Genomic DNA, 18,081 nt, shown 5'->3' on the forward strand with positions numbered 1-18,081 from the left:
TACCAGACTTACTGCAAAAGCAATGTCTAGAAGAGTGTGGGACAAGTAAATCAAATGTCCTACCTGTCTCTGGTACTGCTCCCTATTCACAGGCTCTCCTTCCTTTAGCCGAAGGTGACAATTAGGTTCAACAAGGGTGTCTGCTGGCTTGCATCCCAACATACCTGTCTCAGACAATAGATCCAAGGTGTACTTTCTTTGAGATAATATGATTCCTTGTTTAGAGTAGGCAACCTCAATACCTAAGAAGTACCTAAGCATCCCCAGGTCTTTGATCTCAAACTCAGTGCCCAGAAATTTTTTCAAAGAATCAATCTCCTCCTAGCTACTCCCAGTGATGACTATATCATTTACATGTACGATCAACATAGTCACATGTTTGGTAGTCCTCCTAATGAATAGAGTGTGATCTGCATTGTTCTGCTTGAACCTGATGGAGACCATAGCTTTATAAAACCTACCAAACCATGCCAGGGGGAGACTGCTTTAACACATAAAGAGCTCGATTGAGCTTAAAAACCTTTCCTCGAGTCTTTAGAGAATCAAATCCTGGTGGAATATCCATGTAGACCTCCTCAGTCAACTCACCATGCAAGAATGCATTTTTTACACCAAGTTGAAATAAGTTCCATCCCTGATTTACTGCATAAGACAGGAGAACCCTCATAGTGTTCATCTTAGCCACTGGAGCAAACGTCTCCTGATAGTCAATTCTGTACGTCTAGGTGAATCCTTTAGCAACCAGCCTGGCTTTGTATCGTCCAATGCTCCCATCAACCTTGTGTTGAACTACAAACACCCATTTACACCCTCCAGCTCTCTTTCCCAGTGGAAGCTGAACCAAATCCCACGTGCTATTTTTATCAAGGGCTCTCATCTCTTCCTTCATAGCTTCTTTCCAATCAGAGTGTGTCGTTGCCTCCTGCCAAGAGTTAGGAAGAGAAACAGAAGACAGGGAAGCTAGAAAGGTCTGAAAAGTAAGAGATAATGAGTCATAAGAAACAACAATTGAAATTGGATGCTGAGTACAACTACGTTTACCTTTCCTAGTAGCAATAGGAAGGTCAAGAGTACGATCATAATCAGAAGAAGGAACAGATGGAAGCTTAGCAGAGGGTTCAGAATTAGTAGAACCTGGAACCGTTGTAGTCAATTTTAGAGGAAAAATGATAGTAGGCCTGTTCTGGTCGAGCTTTTCCCTCCTATCATATGTCAGAAGTGACTTATCTCCCTGAACCTTTTTTCCATTACATGGCTGATTACTTGGCTGAATAATGGGTTCAGTGGGCACAATAGAGGACACAGGAGTCTCCCACTGAACAGAACTCTCACCTTGTTGTTGTTCCTGACTAGTAACCCCATCCTCAAGAACATCCTCTTCTTCCCAAGGCAGATCTATGGGAATTTGAAGGACCTCTTCCCGGTGAACAGACTCCCCCTAAAAAGGGACAGGGTAAAAGGGAACATTTTCCTAAACAATAACATCCATGGAAACAAAAAGTTTTCAAGAAGAAGGATGGTAACATTTATAGCCTTTTTGGGTAGTTGAGTATCCCAAAAAAATACACCGAAGACCTCTGGGATCTAATTTTCCCATGCACATGATGATTCCGAACAAAAGCAACACAGCCAAAAACCTTAGGTGGAATAGGGAAAGTGACACTACCTAGAAGAGTTTCAATGGGGCTCTTATTATTTAGGACACGAGATGGCATCCTATTAATAAGAAAGGCTACCGTGGTGACAGCATCTCCCCAAAAACGAACAGGGACATTCATAGCAAACATTAAAGACCGAGCAACCTCTAGAAGATGACGGTTTTTTCACTCTGCCACTCCATTTTGAGGTGGAGTATCAACACAGGAAAAGTGATGTGTTCTCTATTTTTCAGCATTTTCACAACATGGTATCAGAGCAGACAGGGGTCATGGTATCGAGTCCCCCGGGAAGCAGACAAGTGTTGAATTATTTATCCACCCGTGTCCCCCTTTGGATAGTCCGCCGTGTTAGAGCTCTTGTATGATATACATATTGTTTCCTCCCTTCCTACAAGGTCGGATTTTTATATATATTCTATTTTGGCCAGCTTTATTTATAATTGAATAGAGTAAAAGACCAAAATACCCTTACGACAGTTCTCCCATTACCCAAATTCTTCACAGAACAATCCAACCATCAGAAACACGCCATACATGAATCGAATTTCATTCCCAACACTAGGAATAATTGATCCAAACCCTAGCCCTAAATTCCCATCCTAAACCTTAGATCTACCTCTTTTCCGCTTTTCCAAAACCCGAAACCCCAAACCTATGTTGCTGCCTATTCAAGTTTACACACCTCCATCCATCAAAACATCTCAGGATCTTCACTGATAGACTCCCCTAACCCACATCAAACCGTAGCCCAAATTTCACCAAAAACTCTATTTTGACCTAGCCAATTCACCTGTTCATAACAAATCCTGGTTTACTGGCTCCTAGTTGGTCCCCTACCAATCTTGAATAATGTACACTAGAATACCATGGGGGTATTCTGGTCTTTTTAGGACTTATTTTTATGTACTGCTGACTCTCTTAGTAGAGTCAGCTAGAGTAGGGACAATTTTGTCCTATATTTTTTAATTTTTTTCTTATAAATAAAAGGGCTTGCTTAATCGAATTGATCATTCAAGCATTTCATTCATTGTGTTCTGTTTACATGGTATCAAAGCCAATTCTCTGATCTCGTTTTTCAGAACTCCCCCACATCGTCTCTTCTTTTTTTTCTCCCTCCCTCTTCTTCTCGATCTCCTCTTTCTATCCTTTTTTTCCCTTGGTTCTCTTCCCCATATTAGGGCAGCACTAATGAGGTGATCGCATGATCTAGTTGCTGCCCTTTATTCCACCTCTTCAGCTAATGTTCTAAACAAGGCTTGCAATTGATAGTTGTTGCCTCGCTTCTCTACGATTTTTGGATTTCTCCTGTTATTGAAGATCAAGCCTCTTTATGTGTTGAAGGTTGATCTTTCCTTGTTGGAGATCCATTCTAGCAGTCTTGGACAGCACCTATCATAGGTTTAGATCACCTATTGAAGACATCTCCCCTCCCCTCTATCGATCTCAATTTCAGGGTTTTTCAAAACATTGACTCTCATCGATTTTGGGGTTTCAGGCTTTTGCCCTTGCTGATTTTTTTTAGGGCTGTTTTACTCAACTTCAAGGAGTGCTCGACCCTGCTGGTGACTCATCCTATTGAAGAATTTTCATATTTTTTCAGAATTCTCCTTCAAGGATCGATTTCTGTCCTTATCGATTTTTTTTCTGTTTTTGGTTCTTGGCTGGCTGCATCCATTCATTGCTGATTTGCTTGTGTCAGTATGTCTGGTTCTGATATCACTACTGCTACCTCCAGCATTGAAGGACAGCCAAGGAATGAATATCTCCCTTTCTCTGCTGCTATTAAACTCGATGGGACAAATTATTTGATATGATCTAGATCTACTTATCTGACCGTTGCTTGTCGCGGCCTTACAGGACACCTCATTGGCACTGCTACAAAATCATCTGACCCTGGTCCTCTTCAAGACCATAGTTATCAAGGCGGGAAAGCGACCATGGCATTTTAGAGGGGCAACATTCAAGGCGACACCACCATGGCGACAAGGCACCCGCCATGGTGCCCAAGGCGTCCAAGGCGACCAAGGTGCATGGGCGCCATGGCGTTGCCATGGCGTCAGCGACGCCTTGATAACTATGTTCAAGACAGATGGATTTCGAATGATGCTATGGTGATGTCTTTCTTGCTGCATTCCATGCAATCAGACCTCTCCAGTGGTTATTTATTATTGGACACTGCACATCAAATTTGGGCTGCTGCAAAGGAGACTTATGGACAGGTTTGGAATGATGCTTAGGTGTATGAAATCAGTAAGAAGGTTCATGACACCACTCAAAAGGAAGTCTCTATATCCCAATACTATGCTCCCCTCAAGAGTTTATGGCAACAGTTGGATCACTATTCTGATTTTCAGCGTACAATTCCCACTAATATTGCTGCCTATAGAAAGCATGTTGACAAAATTCGGGTATATGATTTTTTGGCAGGTCTGAATATTGAGTATGATCCTATCCGTGTGCAAGTTCTTAGTCGATCTCCTTTCTCTTTACTAGAGCAGTCCTATGCTTTGGTATATACTGAGGAGACTCGTCGGGCTGCTATGCTACATACTTCCACTGTAGATCGGTCTGCTCTTCAAGCTGGTTCCAGCCCTACTCCCATAAATGATGGCTCTCCTAAGACTAATACTTCCTCCAACGAACCTGTTAAGTATGAGCACTGCAACAAACCTTATCACACTAAAGCTACTTGCTAGAAACTACATAGGAAGCCTGCTGATATGTTACAGGCTTTTGCTGCATCCACTGCATCTCTTCCTGCCACTTCTTCCACTCCATCAGGTTCCCACTTTGCCCGTTCAGGTATTTCATTTGCTGGTCATTGTGCATCGGTTGTCTCCACTCCATGGATTATAAACTCTGGTGTCACTGATCACATGACAGGTTCCTCCAACTTCTTTCACAAATATTCTCCCACTTTTGGCAAGGATAAAGTCAGGGTGGCTGATGGCTCCCTCTCCTCTGTTTCTGGAAAGGGATCCATTAGTTGCTCTCCTTCCATTACATTATCTTCCGTTTTACATATTCTCAATTTTACTACTAATCTTCTTTCCATTAGTAGTCTTACTAAAGATCTGAATTGCAAAGTAACTTTTTTTCCCACTCATTGTGTTTTTCAGGAACTAGAAATAGGAAAAACAATTGGATGTGGTAAAGTGCATGGTAGATTGTACTTGCTTGATGATGCTCGTCTTCCTCCAACAGCATTACCTTCTTAATTGTGTCAGACTTCCTCATTCTCTTTTGAACTGCACCGATGGCATTTTAGATTGACACCCCCCCCCCCCTTCGGAATTTTATCCCATTTATTTCTAGCATTAGTTAAAAAATGTAATAACGAAGAATTTTTTTGTGAGGCTTGTGTCTTGGCCAGACAAACACATTCAACTTATCCTATTTCTAATAAAAGATGTTCTTCCTCTTTTCATTTGGTTCATACTGATGTGTGGGGTCTTAGTTGCAATGTTTTTCTTTCCGGTCATCGTTGGTTTGTCTCCTTTATAGACTGTTACTCTAGAACCACTTGGGTCTAACTGATGCACACAAAAATGAGTATTTTTTTCATGTTTTTAGCACTTTCATTAGATGGTTCAGACCCAATTTAATTTCACTCTCAAAATTTTGAGGAATGACAATGGGACAGAATATATGGAAGGTCAGTTCCAAAAATACCTTGTTGCCCATAGGATTATACATCAGACCAGTTGTGTTGATACTCCAGCCCAAAATGGTGTGGCTGAGAGAAAAAATCGCCATCTCCTAGAGGTGGCTAGAGCCCTAATGTTTGCTCAAAATGTTCCCTCTTATTATTGGGGGATGTTGTCCTCACTACAGCCAATTTGATTAATAGGATGCCTACTCAGGTCCTTGAATCCAAGTCCCCAACTGAACTGTTACATGACTCCTATTCCTTTGTCGCTCCCCCTAGGGTGTTTGGCTGTGTTTGTTATGCTAGGGACACTAGATCCCCTAGTAAACTTGAACCCCGTGGCCTCTGCTGCATCTTCTTAGGTTACTCTGCCACCCAAAAGGGGTACAAGTGTTATTATCTTCCTACCAGACGTACTATGGTGAGTATGGATGTTGTTTTTCATGAGAATCTTTCATAATATTCGTCCCCACCTCTTCAAAGGGAGAGTTTTAGTGAAGATGTGTCGCGCCTATAGAACCCCCTCTTCAGTATGTGCATGATGAGACTGTTCTTCGTGCTCCTGTTCCTCCCTCTACTTCAGGGGGAGAGGTTCCTATACATGGGGGGACTACAGATAATGATAATAATGAAATTCCTATTCAGGAATAGCTCACTCCAGTCCAAAAAACCATTAGTGGATTTCAAAGGAGGATTGATGATTCAAATTTGAAGGTCTATACAAAGAGTCATACCACACATAAGCAGCTTCAATCCACTACAACACCAATACCCATCCAGTTGCCAAACCCAAATCCAAAACCTACTTCTCCACCTGGTAAGACTTCTTCTCTTGAGCTACCTATTACTGTTTGCAAAGGTGTTAAGGCTTATACTCAACACTATATATCCCATGTTGTTTCCTATGACTTTCTTTCTCCATCTTTTCGTGTATTTGTTTCTTCTCTTTCTTTTGTATTCCTCAGAATTGGCAGGAAGCTCTATCAGATGGAAAGTGGAAGGCAACAATGATGGAAGAAATGAAAGCCTTAAAAAAAATGACACATGGGAACTTGTAGTTCTTTCACCAGGGAAAAGACCAGTTGGATGCAAATGGGTATTTGTGGTGAAAGTGTGAAACAGAAAGTGGATGACATTGTCGATAGAATATAAGGCACGACTAGTGGCAAAAGGGTTCACTCAGCCATATGAGATTGAATATCAAGAGACCTTTGCACCTGTTGCAAAGCTGAACACTATCCTAGTTTTGTTATTTTGTGCAGTCAATCTTGGATGGGATCTACAACAGCTGGATGTAAAGAATGCTTTTCTCAATGGAGAACTTGATGAAGAGGTATATATGGATATTCCACTAGGGTTCTCTTGTAACAAAACCCAAGGTAAAGTGTACAGATTGAAGCGTGCACTTTAAGGGCTGAAGCAGTCACCTTGAACAGAGTAATGTTGATCACAGTCTTCTTATAAAAAGAGTTGGTGAAAAAATCATTGCTCTTATAGTCGACGTTGATGATATTGCGATAACCGGAAATGATGGTGATGAGATTAGTCGTCTGAAGAATTTTCTTGGACAAGAGTTTGAGATAAAGAATCTGAGAAAATCAAGGTACTCCCTTGGAATTGAAGTTGCTAGTTCTTCTAAGGGCATCTTTCTCTCCAAAGTATATCCCAGATTTGTTGGCAGAAATTGGTTTGTTAGAATGTCACCCTTCAGATACTCCTATGGATGCTAATGTCCGTCTTAAAGAAAAGGAGGGTGAACCTATTGATAAAGGCCGGTAACAAAGGTTGGTTGGGAGGTTGATTTATCTCTCTCACACACATCCAGACATTGCTGTAGCAGTGAGCACTGTGAGTCAATTCATGCATGATCCCTACTCTTCCCATATGGAGGTTGTTCTTCGTATTCTTCACTAGTTGAAGTCAGCTCCAGGGAAAGGCATTCTCCTATCTCCTCATGATCACCTACGGATAGAGGCCTATACTGATGCTGATTGGGCTGGTTCTCCGGACCGCAAGTCTATCTCTGGGTACTGTACTTTTGTAGGTGGCAATCTTGTCACTTGATGTAGCAAAAAGCAGAATGTGGTAGCTCATTCTAGTGCTAAAGTAGAGTTTCATGCTATGGCACAAGGTATTTGTGAGTTACTATGGCTAACGGGTTTATTACAAGACCTTGGTGTTCCTGTTTATTTCCCTATCATGTTGTATTGTGACAAGAAGACTGCAATCAGCATCGCACATAATCCTATACAGCATGATCGTACCAAGCATGTTGAGGTGGATAGGGATTTTATCAAGGAAAAGTTGGAAGAAGTACTGATTTGTATTCCCTTTGTGAAGTTTACTGATCAGCTAGCCGATATTTTCACCAAGGGATTGGCTGGAAAGTTGTTTCATCATGTTTTAGTCAAGTTGGGCATGTTTGACATTTATGCTCCAACTTGAGGGGGAGTGTTGAATAATGTACACCAGAATACCGTGGGGGTATTCTAATCTTTTTGGGACTTATTTTTATGTACTGCCGACTCTCTTAGTAGAGTCGGCTAGAGTAGGGAGAATTCTGTCCTATATTTTGTAATATTTTCTTGTAAATAAAAGGGCTTACTTGATCGAATTGATCATTCAATCATTCCATTCATTGTGTTCTATATTTATATACTAGTCTTGCCTCTCTCGCATCCCTCTCTTTCTTTCTCTGGTTGAGTGGTAACTTAAATATCCACAGAGAATGAAAAGCCAAGCAAACGAACAAACCCTTGGTTACTGGTTTCCACTTCTTTCTTACATATCTCCAGCCGATTTCACACCTAACTGGCTGAGCGTACCCATGCCGCAAAAGAACAAGGGTTGCAGAGGATCGTTCTCTCTTATTATTCGTCAAAACACCTTTTTAAATCAACTGTGAATCGACTGCAACTTTAATGCCTGGAAGATCCCTATGGCCAATACTGAAGATGGGATCTAGTCACCTAGTTGAAATCTCCGAGTTGTCTCAGTTTCGGGCCTGGCTGAAATGAAACCCAAGTTACAACCCTGAATTTTAACCCAGGGTGGCTCAGGTTCCAAACCCAAATGTCGAAACCTTGAAACGAGATCTGACACTTCTCAGTTTCGGGCCTGACCAAAACCGAGATCTCGATCCTTGACTCAAACTAGTGAGATCCAATGGGAGATCAGCTTGCGACAGGATCGCGGGTAAGGAATGAAACCAAATTTCAAAAGAATTTTAATAACAGAGATTCAGGGGATCAGATTCAGCCAAAATTCTGGTCAAAGGCTCTAATTGAATGGGAGAATATAATTCAGAAACCAGATTTGATCCAATGGTCTGATTCTTAGGATCTGAAGGTTCCTACTTGAATACGGAATTCCCAAATCTGACAATCAAGAATAGGTTCAAACAAACCAGATTAGTGATTGATTTGAGTACCAAATAACAAATCCTACTGATAACCAGAATCTGAGATCAGAGTCAGACTAAGAAAATAGGACTTGATAATCGATTAAACTGAAATCAGACTTGTAGTAGAAAAACAGGAAATCAGTTTTGAGTTTGAATACAAAACTTGAAAATGAATTAAACTGAAATAAGACTTGTAGTTTGTACTAAGAAAATAAGAAATAAGTTTCAAGTTTGAATTTTGAAACCATAAGAAGGTACAGAATAGAAACCAATTGCTAAGCATGGAAGTTGAATTGAAATCCAATGGTTAGATTTGAAGTTTCAAAAAATTCCGACTGGAGTAGTAATTCAACAAACCAGAGAAAATATAGAATTTAAACTAAGAACAAAATTAAAGCCAAAAACTGATATGAAGAAAGGAGAATTAGAAGAAATCAGGGATGAAATTAGAGAGTTAAGAGAGGAAAGATCACACATGATCTTCGAGACGAACAAAACTAGAAGTACAAGGAGGGAGATCAGATCTAACTGCAATCCCGTTTGCACAGCTCAACAGCACCAAAACTTTATAAAAAGGAAGGAAAAAAAAAACTCAAATTTCTTTACTCGAATCATGCTTAATTGATGAAGGACTTATTACATATATAAATACCTTCTAAAATTCCTAAATTGACTCTAAAGGGTCTTCTAATCACTTTCTTATACTGACTTAAAGTAAATGACTCAAAACAGAACTCTGAAAAGCTATTAAGCATTCTAATCTAACTCAAACACTTAATTACTAATTCATGTACTAACTTTACTCACAGTTTATGGGATTATAAATTAGGCCCATTACAATAGAACCCAAGAAAATAAAAGGCCCAACCTATTACAAGGACAAACCATTATATTTCCCATGAATCCCCAAACCTCAACTGGGAAATCTTGCACATTTAATTCCTTGGTAGAAAGGAACTGAAAGGGCCTCTGTACTCTCCATTACAACTTCAGACGTGCACATTATTGAAGATTTAGTATTTCTTTCTTTGCAAGACTCTTAAGTAATAGACAATGAAATCAGCCAATGGATTCTTTTCCCAATGTAGAAGGTAGCTATCCAAACTATAATGATAGCACTGTCAACGGTTCCAGGGTTGGCCTGAAAATGCCCAAATCCTAGGGTAAGAGGATTAGATATTTTGTATGACCTCAAAATGCAAAAAAAGTTAATAGGCAATTGAAATGCTGCTTGGCCTGCAGGGGGCAAAAATGTGCATAATCTGTGTAATAATCATGGATCAACTGTATGGTTTCCAAAACAAAGGCTGCTTCTTTTGATGGATAGAATCAGACCCTGGCAGACTGAGGTTAAGGAAAGAAATTTAACTACTAAGAGGGATCAAAAAGGCAAATCCACAAAGAAATACTCCATCAAAGTTACCCATGTACCACCGGCTAATAATTCGGACAAAAGAACACCTTCAAAAAGAGACAAAAGGCCGACATTGAATGCTGGCAAGCCAAACTACCCAATCTGTGGTTCCCTCGAAACAATTGGTCCCCAAGGGCCCATATGATCCATCTATTGATAATGAGAAGAGTAAGCAATCCCAAAGTCTATCTCGTATGATAATTAAACGCAGCTAACTGCTCATAATCCATGATATCCTATCAACCTAAGAGAACCCACAAGAGGAAACTAACAGTTTAAAAAATAACCCCCCCCCAACACACACACACACAAAAATAAAATAAAACCAGGAAATTTAAAACAAAAAGAACTCATTTCATTACGATGCGTATAAATTAATTGAGATCATGTCGACCTCCCGAAAATAAGCAGAACGCGTAATTACATTAACTTACCAAATATCCCAACTTTGATTATCCTGAAATTCTACCTAAATCATAAATTAGCGTAGGGAAAAAATAAATTAAATTAAATAAAAAGGCGGGGAAGAAGGAAGGGACGGAGGATTCAAAGCGAGTAGAAATTCCCAAATAACAACAAAGAAATAGAACACAGGACAAGAGAGAAAGTTTAAAAAACTTACTCTTTAATGACTGCGAGGGAGTCATCGACGAATCGCTGCATCGTAGAAGTTTTGGATTACGAGATAGATTTGCTACTTTCCTTTTCCGAATCGATTTGAGCAATGGTTTATGGTTCAAAATTCGAGAGAGCGAGAGCGGTGTTTCCGGTTAGAAAGGGCCGACAGATGCAATGCGGCGCGATGTCTCTCCTGAGGGAAGAAAAGTGGTTTTAATCATTATTTGTCGTACACTCCACGCGGCCTTCCTTTTTTGAATTGAATAAAGGGAAAATTTTACGGACACCCCCGAAAAGGATCCAATAACCCAGAAACTTACCATATTTGATCAAAATAGCAAACTTCCCCCCTGACGTTAAGCAGGGTGACTCTCAAGATAAAATATCAATTTTACCCTCTTAGTATCACCCAAAATAGAAAGTCAATTTTACCCTCTTAGTTATTTAAATAAAAAAATAATAACACCAAGGGTACCTAACGTTTTGACATTTGTAACACAGGTACCCCTTCGTCTTCTTCTTCTTTCTTTTTCCTGCAACACCACCGTCCCCCCTACCTAGAAATTCTCCTTCCTCGACAATTGATGCTACTTCCTTGGCTCGAAATCAAAATAGTAGCCGAAATCCTTGCCCTCTTCATCCTTGTTACTTGGATTATAAGTCGCAGCCAAGCAAATGCTCAAATCCATCACGAATGTTCTGTTCAGATATTGAGCCTCCCCTTTTCGAAAGTCAGATTCTGATCAATAGTGGGTATCGTATCATTAATCTCCTCATCATGTACAAAGCGATAAAACTCTTGGAGCTTTGCCCTTCCTCGAAGAAGAACTCGAACTCTTACCCCTAGTCCGCCTGGCATTAGTCCCTGAATGCCAACCGCTAGCTTTAGCTACCTCATAGGTGCAGTTCTCTCCAATGCCAAGCCTAAACCTCCTGAAGTCTCTATACTTTCTCCAAGACTTCTCCTTCTTGTTCTGAAATTTCCATGCCATATCACACTCATTCGGCTTCGATCCATTCACAGGGGTCTGATACCCTAAGAAGACGATGGATTTAAATACCTTGATATTGAACTTCTCTATCACAATGAGAACACGCAGATCCGAACAATTAACTTGCTTCAAGGTATAGTCACAGTCCAAAGTCGAGTTGGAATTAACAATCTTCTCCTTAGACTTCTCAATGGTGTTTGTGGTGATGGGAACCTCGACAGCAGCAGCAGGAGAAACAGCAAGGGCGAGTGTGGACAGATCCTTGCCGGTCTGGATTATCGAAGAATCGATTTTAAAAATGGGGTTCTCTACTTGGGTGAAAACGTTAGTGAGGGCTTTGGAGGATTCAAACCGGGGATCCTAAGGTTGGTATGTGATGGCAATTGCAGTAAATAAAAGAACAGAGAAGACAAAGATGAAGAAGCATACATTACTGATAAGTTTAACTAGATTTTCCCAGATTTTTGCCCTACAGGCTCTGTTGAACTCGCTTCTTTCATGGAAGTTCCTTTCTAGGGTTTCACGGTGTTTGAGAAAGAAGAAGAAGCCCCCTGCTCTTGCTTCTTCCGCTGTCAGATCGAAGATGATGAAGAGATAACCCTTAAGGGTATTATGGTAAGTTCATCATTTTTTAAGGGTAAGTTGGTCATTATAAAATAAATAACAGCAACTTAACTGCACAAGCCTAACGGAGTGGACTAAGTTCATATATCTTCATAAAATAAGGGTAGTCTGTGCCTTTTTGACCAAGTATGGTAAGTTTCTGAGATATTGGATACTTTCAAGGGGTGTCCATGAAATTTTCCCTTCAATAAATCAATAAAATGGTCGTGGTCGTGGTCGTGGTCGTGGTCATAGTCGTACAGTCGTAATCGTGTCAGCTCTCCCTTCCCCACCTCACAGTCTTTATCTACACGTTTGCCACGTCACCTCTATACTTATGTTGCACTATAGATAACCAATGAAATGACGCCATGTGGAAACTGAGCTCTGCTCTTTTGTTTGTCGATTTAACATTTTTTTGGTAACAGGATTGGATAACTTCTTGCATGAACAGCGACCTGAGAAAGTGAGGACAGACTGCGTCTCATCATATCAATTCTATTCAGAATTCGGAATTGGAGGTTCCCTTGAATTTAAGGGTGTCAAATCCTAGCCCTAACCAACCTCAAGAAACATAGCATACCCTTTATTTTTTATGAACAGGGGGCCAAGGTGGAGGACCCAAGGGGTATGGCAAGGGTTTTCTCCTCCCACTTTGGTATGATTTTCCATTCCTCTAACCTCCTTGACACCTCCTGTTTCCAGTGTCTTTTCCCCCTGTCACTGATATTACCAATGCCTCTTCACTCTCCTCCTTACCGGATATGTCTGAAATCAAAAAAGTTGTGTTCTCTATTGGGGCTTTCAAAGCCCCAGGACCCGATGGCTTTCAAGCTCATTTCTTCCACCACTTCTGGGACCTTATTCAAAGTGACATTTTTACTTTTGTTAAAAAAAAAATTCTCTTCTCAGTCTCTTCCCCTTGGATGCAACCATACCTTTCTCTATATGATTCCCAAAAAAGATCATGCCTCGGTTGCATCTGACTTCAGACCTATCAGCCTTTGCAATGTCACCTACAAAATTCTTGCCAAGCTTCTTGCCTTAAGACTAAAACCCCTCTTATCGACTTTTATCTCCCCCTACCAAGCAGCTTTTGTTCCTGGAAGACAAATCTCTGATAATATCCTTATTGCCCAGGAAATATTTGCTTTTCTTAAGAGGATCAAGGGTAAAACTGGCTTTGCTGCAATTAAGTTGGACATGTCAAAAGCTTATGATAGGGTTGAATGGCAACTTGTGCGTAAACTTCTTTCTTTCTTAGGGTTTGATGACCACTGGATAGCTCTTGTGAACAGTCTTATTTCTATTACATCTTTCTCATTTAAGATTGGTGGCAGCCCCTTTGATTTTCTCAAGCCTTCTAGAGGACTTCGATAGGGATGCCCCTTAAGTCCCTATCTTTTCCTCCTCACTATGGAGGTTCTCTCCAGGTAAATGAATGCCTATAGAGACATTGGACTTTTTAGAGGAATCAAGGTGGCTAGATCAACACCCGAGATCTCACACCTTTTTTTTGCTGATGACTCCTTTCTTTTTTGTAGAGCTACTACTGATGATTTTCTCACTATTAAGTCAGTTCTTGAACTCTTCTCTAACCTAACTAGTAAGGAGATTAATTTTACTAAAAGTGAAATTTTCTTCAGTAAAAATGTCACCTAAGGCCTTCAAGCAAACTTGTGCTCTATCCTTCAAATGAAGGAAATGTCACCCACCTCCCTTTGTCTTGGGACCAAATTAATCCACTCAAGATCTAAGTGTAAGGAGCTAAACATGATTGTGGAAAGGGTTAGAGCAAAGTTGTCCTCCTGGAAAGCAAACTTTCTCTCGTTTGCTGGATGGATAATTATTATTCAATCTGTTCTTGCTTCAACCCCTTCCTATCTCATGTCTAGTTTCCTTTTTCCACAAAAAATTTGTAAAGACCTAGACTCAATTTACCTCCACTTTTGGAACAATGACCAGGCTTCCCTTAAGAGAGGTCATCTCATTAGTTGGGACACTGTATGTAAACCCGTGAAGATGGAGGACTGGGGATAAAAAAATCTTCTATCCAGACTCAGGCTTTAATTTTGAAGCTTGGGTGGAGATTAATCTCTGAACCCTCGAGTATCTGGGCTAAGGTGCTCAAAGCCAAATACTTCCCTAGATCCTCTATTTTTGACTCAAAAACTCTCTCCAAAAGAGGCTCTTGGACCTGGAATAGCATTGCGAAGACCCTTCCAACACTTAAAGGTATGGTTCAACGAATTATCAGGAATGGTTCTTCAACTTCATGCTTACATGACCCGTGGGTTCCATCTACAACAGGTACTTACTTATCCCCTAATTGCACAACCATTTGTAAATCATGTTGTTGTCTTTGAATTTATAAGGACTATGCAATGGGACCGATTTAAATTACAATCTCATTCCCCTCCCCATACTTGTGCATAACATTCTTCGATTAAATATTTCTCCTTCTGAAGATACCTGGAGATGTTCACTTTCAAAGAATGGTCAATTCTCTACCAAATTGGCAGCTGCTTACCACAACCATCCAACCTCTAGCAGCCATCTATTTCCCAATGGTGGAAGTTTTTTTGGAGTCTAAATATCCACTCTCGTTTTAAAATTTTCTTTTGGCGTGTCATACATGCAGGACTATCTGTCAGAGCCTCTATTTCCAAATGGTTGCCAGTCGACCCTACATGTGTTTTCTGTGGAACTAATGATGAGTTCATCTATCATCTTTTCCTATCATGTGATTGGATTAAGCGTGTTTGGGCTTATGGTCCTCTTGGATTGAGAACTGAGCATCTTTTAGCCCCATCTCGCATGCATTTGTGTGCTTCTGCCTTTAACCACTCTGCTCCTAATAAACAATCTTTTATTTGGGTCTTGTCTATTTTTATTATTACTTGTTATTTTATTTGGGATGTAAGAAACAAGGTTGTTATGCATGGCCTACAAGCCAACCCTCTTCTTATTATAAACAATGTTCTTAAATGGGCTGCTGATCTGAATATCAGACCCGCATCAAAGCCTCCTACCATATTGGAGCAACTACAATGTAATTTATCAAGTTTTCCCATAATGATTAAATCAATGTTTTTCTATGTTTCAAAAAATTGGATATTTGAAAAGTATTTGGTTTTTCATATTTTTGGTACCCTTGGATGGAGGAAAAGAGAGCAAGTTCTTTCAACCATATCAGTTTTGGCTCCTATACAACGCAGATGAGTTGGATTAGGTCCACCAACAATTGATTGTTCAGAGCAAGTTGCAAAAAATGCACATCCTGATACAATGTGTCGTCATCAACTAGTCAAGTTACATGACACAACAAAAGACTACAGCACGATACACACCATCTTCAAAGTTACTGATGGACAACGAATCTTTGCTACAACTCTACCAGTTGATTATGAGAGATCTAAACAACAGATTCAAGAAGTAGATGAACAATTAACCAGTTGGCAAAATCTACAAAGTCATCGAACTCCTTTTGATTTTATTATGGAGGCCGAAGAATTAATTGAGATAAATCTTGAAACACAGAAATCTCGAAGCGAAAAAGGCATCATCTGACAGCTCAACACAAGCTCAGTCATCTAATGAAGATAATGGTGAAGCCCAGAACATTGAGAACATACAAGATGATTGATGACTCGATGGTTAAGCCGCTCATGTGAAATCCACGCGGATGGACTCCACTTTACAGTCGAATGATTAAAATTCGTTCTTATACTGACATGTGAAGCCCACGTGAAGATAGACCCCACAAAAGATAGAGACGACAGTGGCAACAATCCGTTTCTCAAAGCTTCTGCCTACTATTCAAAACAAACAATTAAATAGTAAAAAAGTTATTCGTAACTTTTGAGAAAGCAAGTGAATTGAAAAAAACTATTCATAACTTTTAAGACTGGTTTCAACAGATTCTTGAGAGTTACTGTTCATAAAATCACTGTAGCAATACTATGCAAGGGATAAGACACTATTCATTGAATAGTAAAACAGTATTTATGAAAGACTTTTTTAGGTGAATAGTACTTTTTTAGTTTTCTATTTAAAGAGTCATTCACTTATTTTGTAAGGAAGTTTTCCAAGTTTCATTTAAGTTCTCCTCCGAGAGTTCCTCTTGTAATCTCATGAGTTATTCTTCTACTGTCATTGATTGTGATATTAATAATGAGATTTAAAGTAACTGTCTTGCCCACTCCAACTGTGTGCTTTTAGAACTGTGTTGCCCATTCTAAATCAGATTATAAAGAAAAGTAATTAAGTTACCAAAAGAAAGAACGAAAAAAAAAAAAAATCTATCTCGTTCACTTAGTTCACGATTTTTTACTTCTCCCCTCTCTCCACCAATTCTACTCTTTCTATCCTTCCCTCTTTGGTAATAGTTAGGGTTTACTGAATCCCTAGGTGAGAGTGTCAGTGTAAGCATTTCCAACGTTCATAAAGGTTGCATTAACATGCTCCTTGTGTTGCTCGAGTGTAGAATTAAGTTCGCGTGGAATAAGTGAGGAACCACACTTACTGTTCAAAAGGTAACCCATTTCCTCATTAAATTTTATGCCGTACAATTCGCATCTGAAAAAAGATCGATCTGATCCTCCAAATATTCAGGCATTACCCGATATCCCTCAGGTTATACTCCTTATACCTAGCAGATCATGTTCTAATTTACATTTCGTGGTGACCTCCTCCCTACCCTCCTCTCCCCCACCCCGTGAACCCCATCTCGACCCCATCTTAATCCCCCCACCAATAAAATTAAAACTAACACTAATTTTTCTTTTTGTAGAAAATAATTTCTCTAAAAGGGAAAAGAAATCAACATATTATATAATTCTAAAATCTCTCTCTGGTCTTCACTTGTTTTTCTTGTTGTATAATACTATAATATACTTGTCTAAACTCTAAAGTGTGTTTTTCATTTTCTAAGAATACAACGGAAAATTTGTGTATCAATTCAAAAGTCGCAACTGAAAATTTGTGTAACAACTCAAAGATCACAACTGAAAACTTGTGAATCTTTTTAACCCATCTCAACCCAACGGTCCACTAGGTAACGGACTCCTCTCACAATTTTTAGTCCAATGCTTTATTTATTTGTTTTTTTGGGGGGAGGGAGAACAACCATCTTTTCAGCTCCAAGCTGAACGTAGTTAGCAAGCTTCTCCTCATCCCCCAATAGACCATATTATGAGGACGATGCAGGTGGAGATGTGGACTTGGATGGTGCTTTCCCAGGAACAGCGGGTTTTGGTTCCGTTTGTTTCAGGATTTCTGAAAAACACGGCACCCGCTTTCGTTCAACGGAGCCATTCTCACCTCCACCGTGTAATGTATCTAACTGCTCTCACAATTTCCCCCCGTCCAATGTTTTTTTGGAAACCACCACCCTTTTCAGCTACTATCCAATCTTTTTATCTCGACACAAGCAAAAGTTTGATTGCCTGGAACTTCGCAAATGAATATATGCCGATGTGGAAAACATGTCCACAAATTTGGAGACCTAACCAAGAAAAACCAAAGTAATATAGGAACCCCAATTCCTATTTACTGTATAATTTAATTTCTTTGTCCACTGTAAGACATTTTAAATGTCAATACCCCGGACTATATCCCAATAATTAAAACACATTGAAAGGATAGCAAATGGGAATGTTCCTGCCATCAAACCTACAGATTAAGTAATTGTTAGCTTTAAAGTTAAAGGTTGAGAGGGGCCACTGCTGTTCAGGAATGATCAG

At 39.8% G+C, this 18,081-nt stretch overlaps 1 protein-coding gene and 1 pseudogene across 1 annotated transcript in view; both read right to left on the reverse strand.

The window, feature by feature from the left end:
* The window catches only part of LOC122671038, a 42,839-nt gene extending 31,955 nt beyond the window's left edge, over positions 1 to 10,884 (reverse strand). Inside the window, exon 1 of the mRNA XM_043868130.1 lies at positions 10,747 to 10,884. Coding sequence (XP_043724065.1) covers positions 10,747 to 10,787 — 41 coding nt within the window. The 5' untranslated portion in view covers positions 10,788 to 10,884. The remainder of the gene's footprint in view (positions 1 to 10,746) is intronic.
* A 71-nt stretch (positions 10,885 to 10,955) lies between these two features.
* Positions 10,956 to 14,894, reverse strand: LOC122651514 (annotated as a pseudogene).
* Positions 14,895 to 18,081: the final 3,187 nt, after the last annotated feature.

The sequence above is a fragment of the Telopea speciosissima genome, chromosome 1 (assembly GCF_018873765.1).
Source record: "Telopea speciosissima isolate NSW1024214 ecotype Mountain lineage chromosome 1, Tspe_v1, whole genome shotgun sequence".
Lineage (NCBI taxonomy): Eukaryota > Viridiplantae > Streptophyta > Magnoliopsida > Proteales > Proteaceae > Telopea > Telopea speciosissima.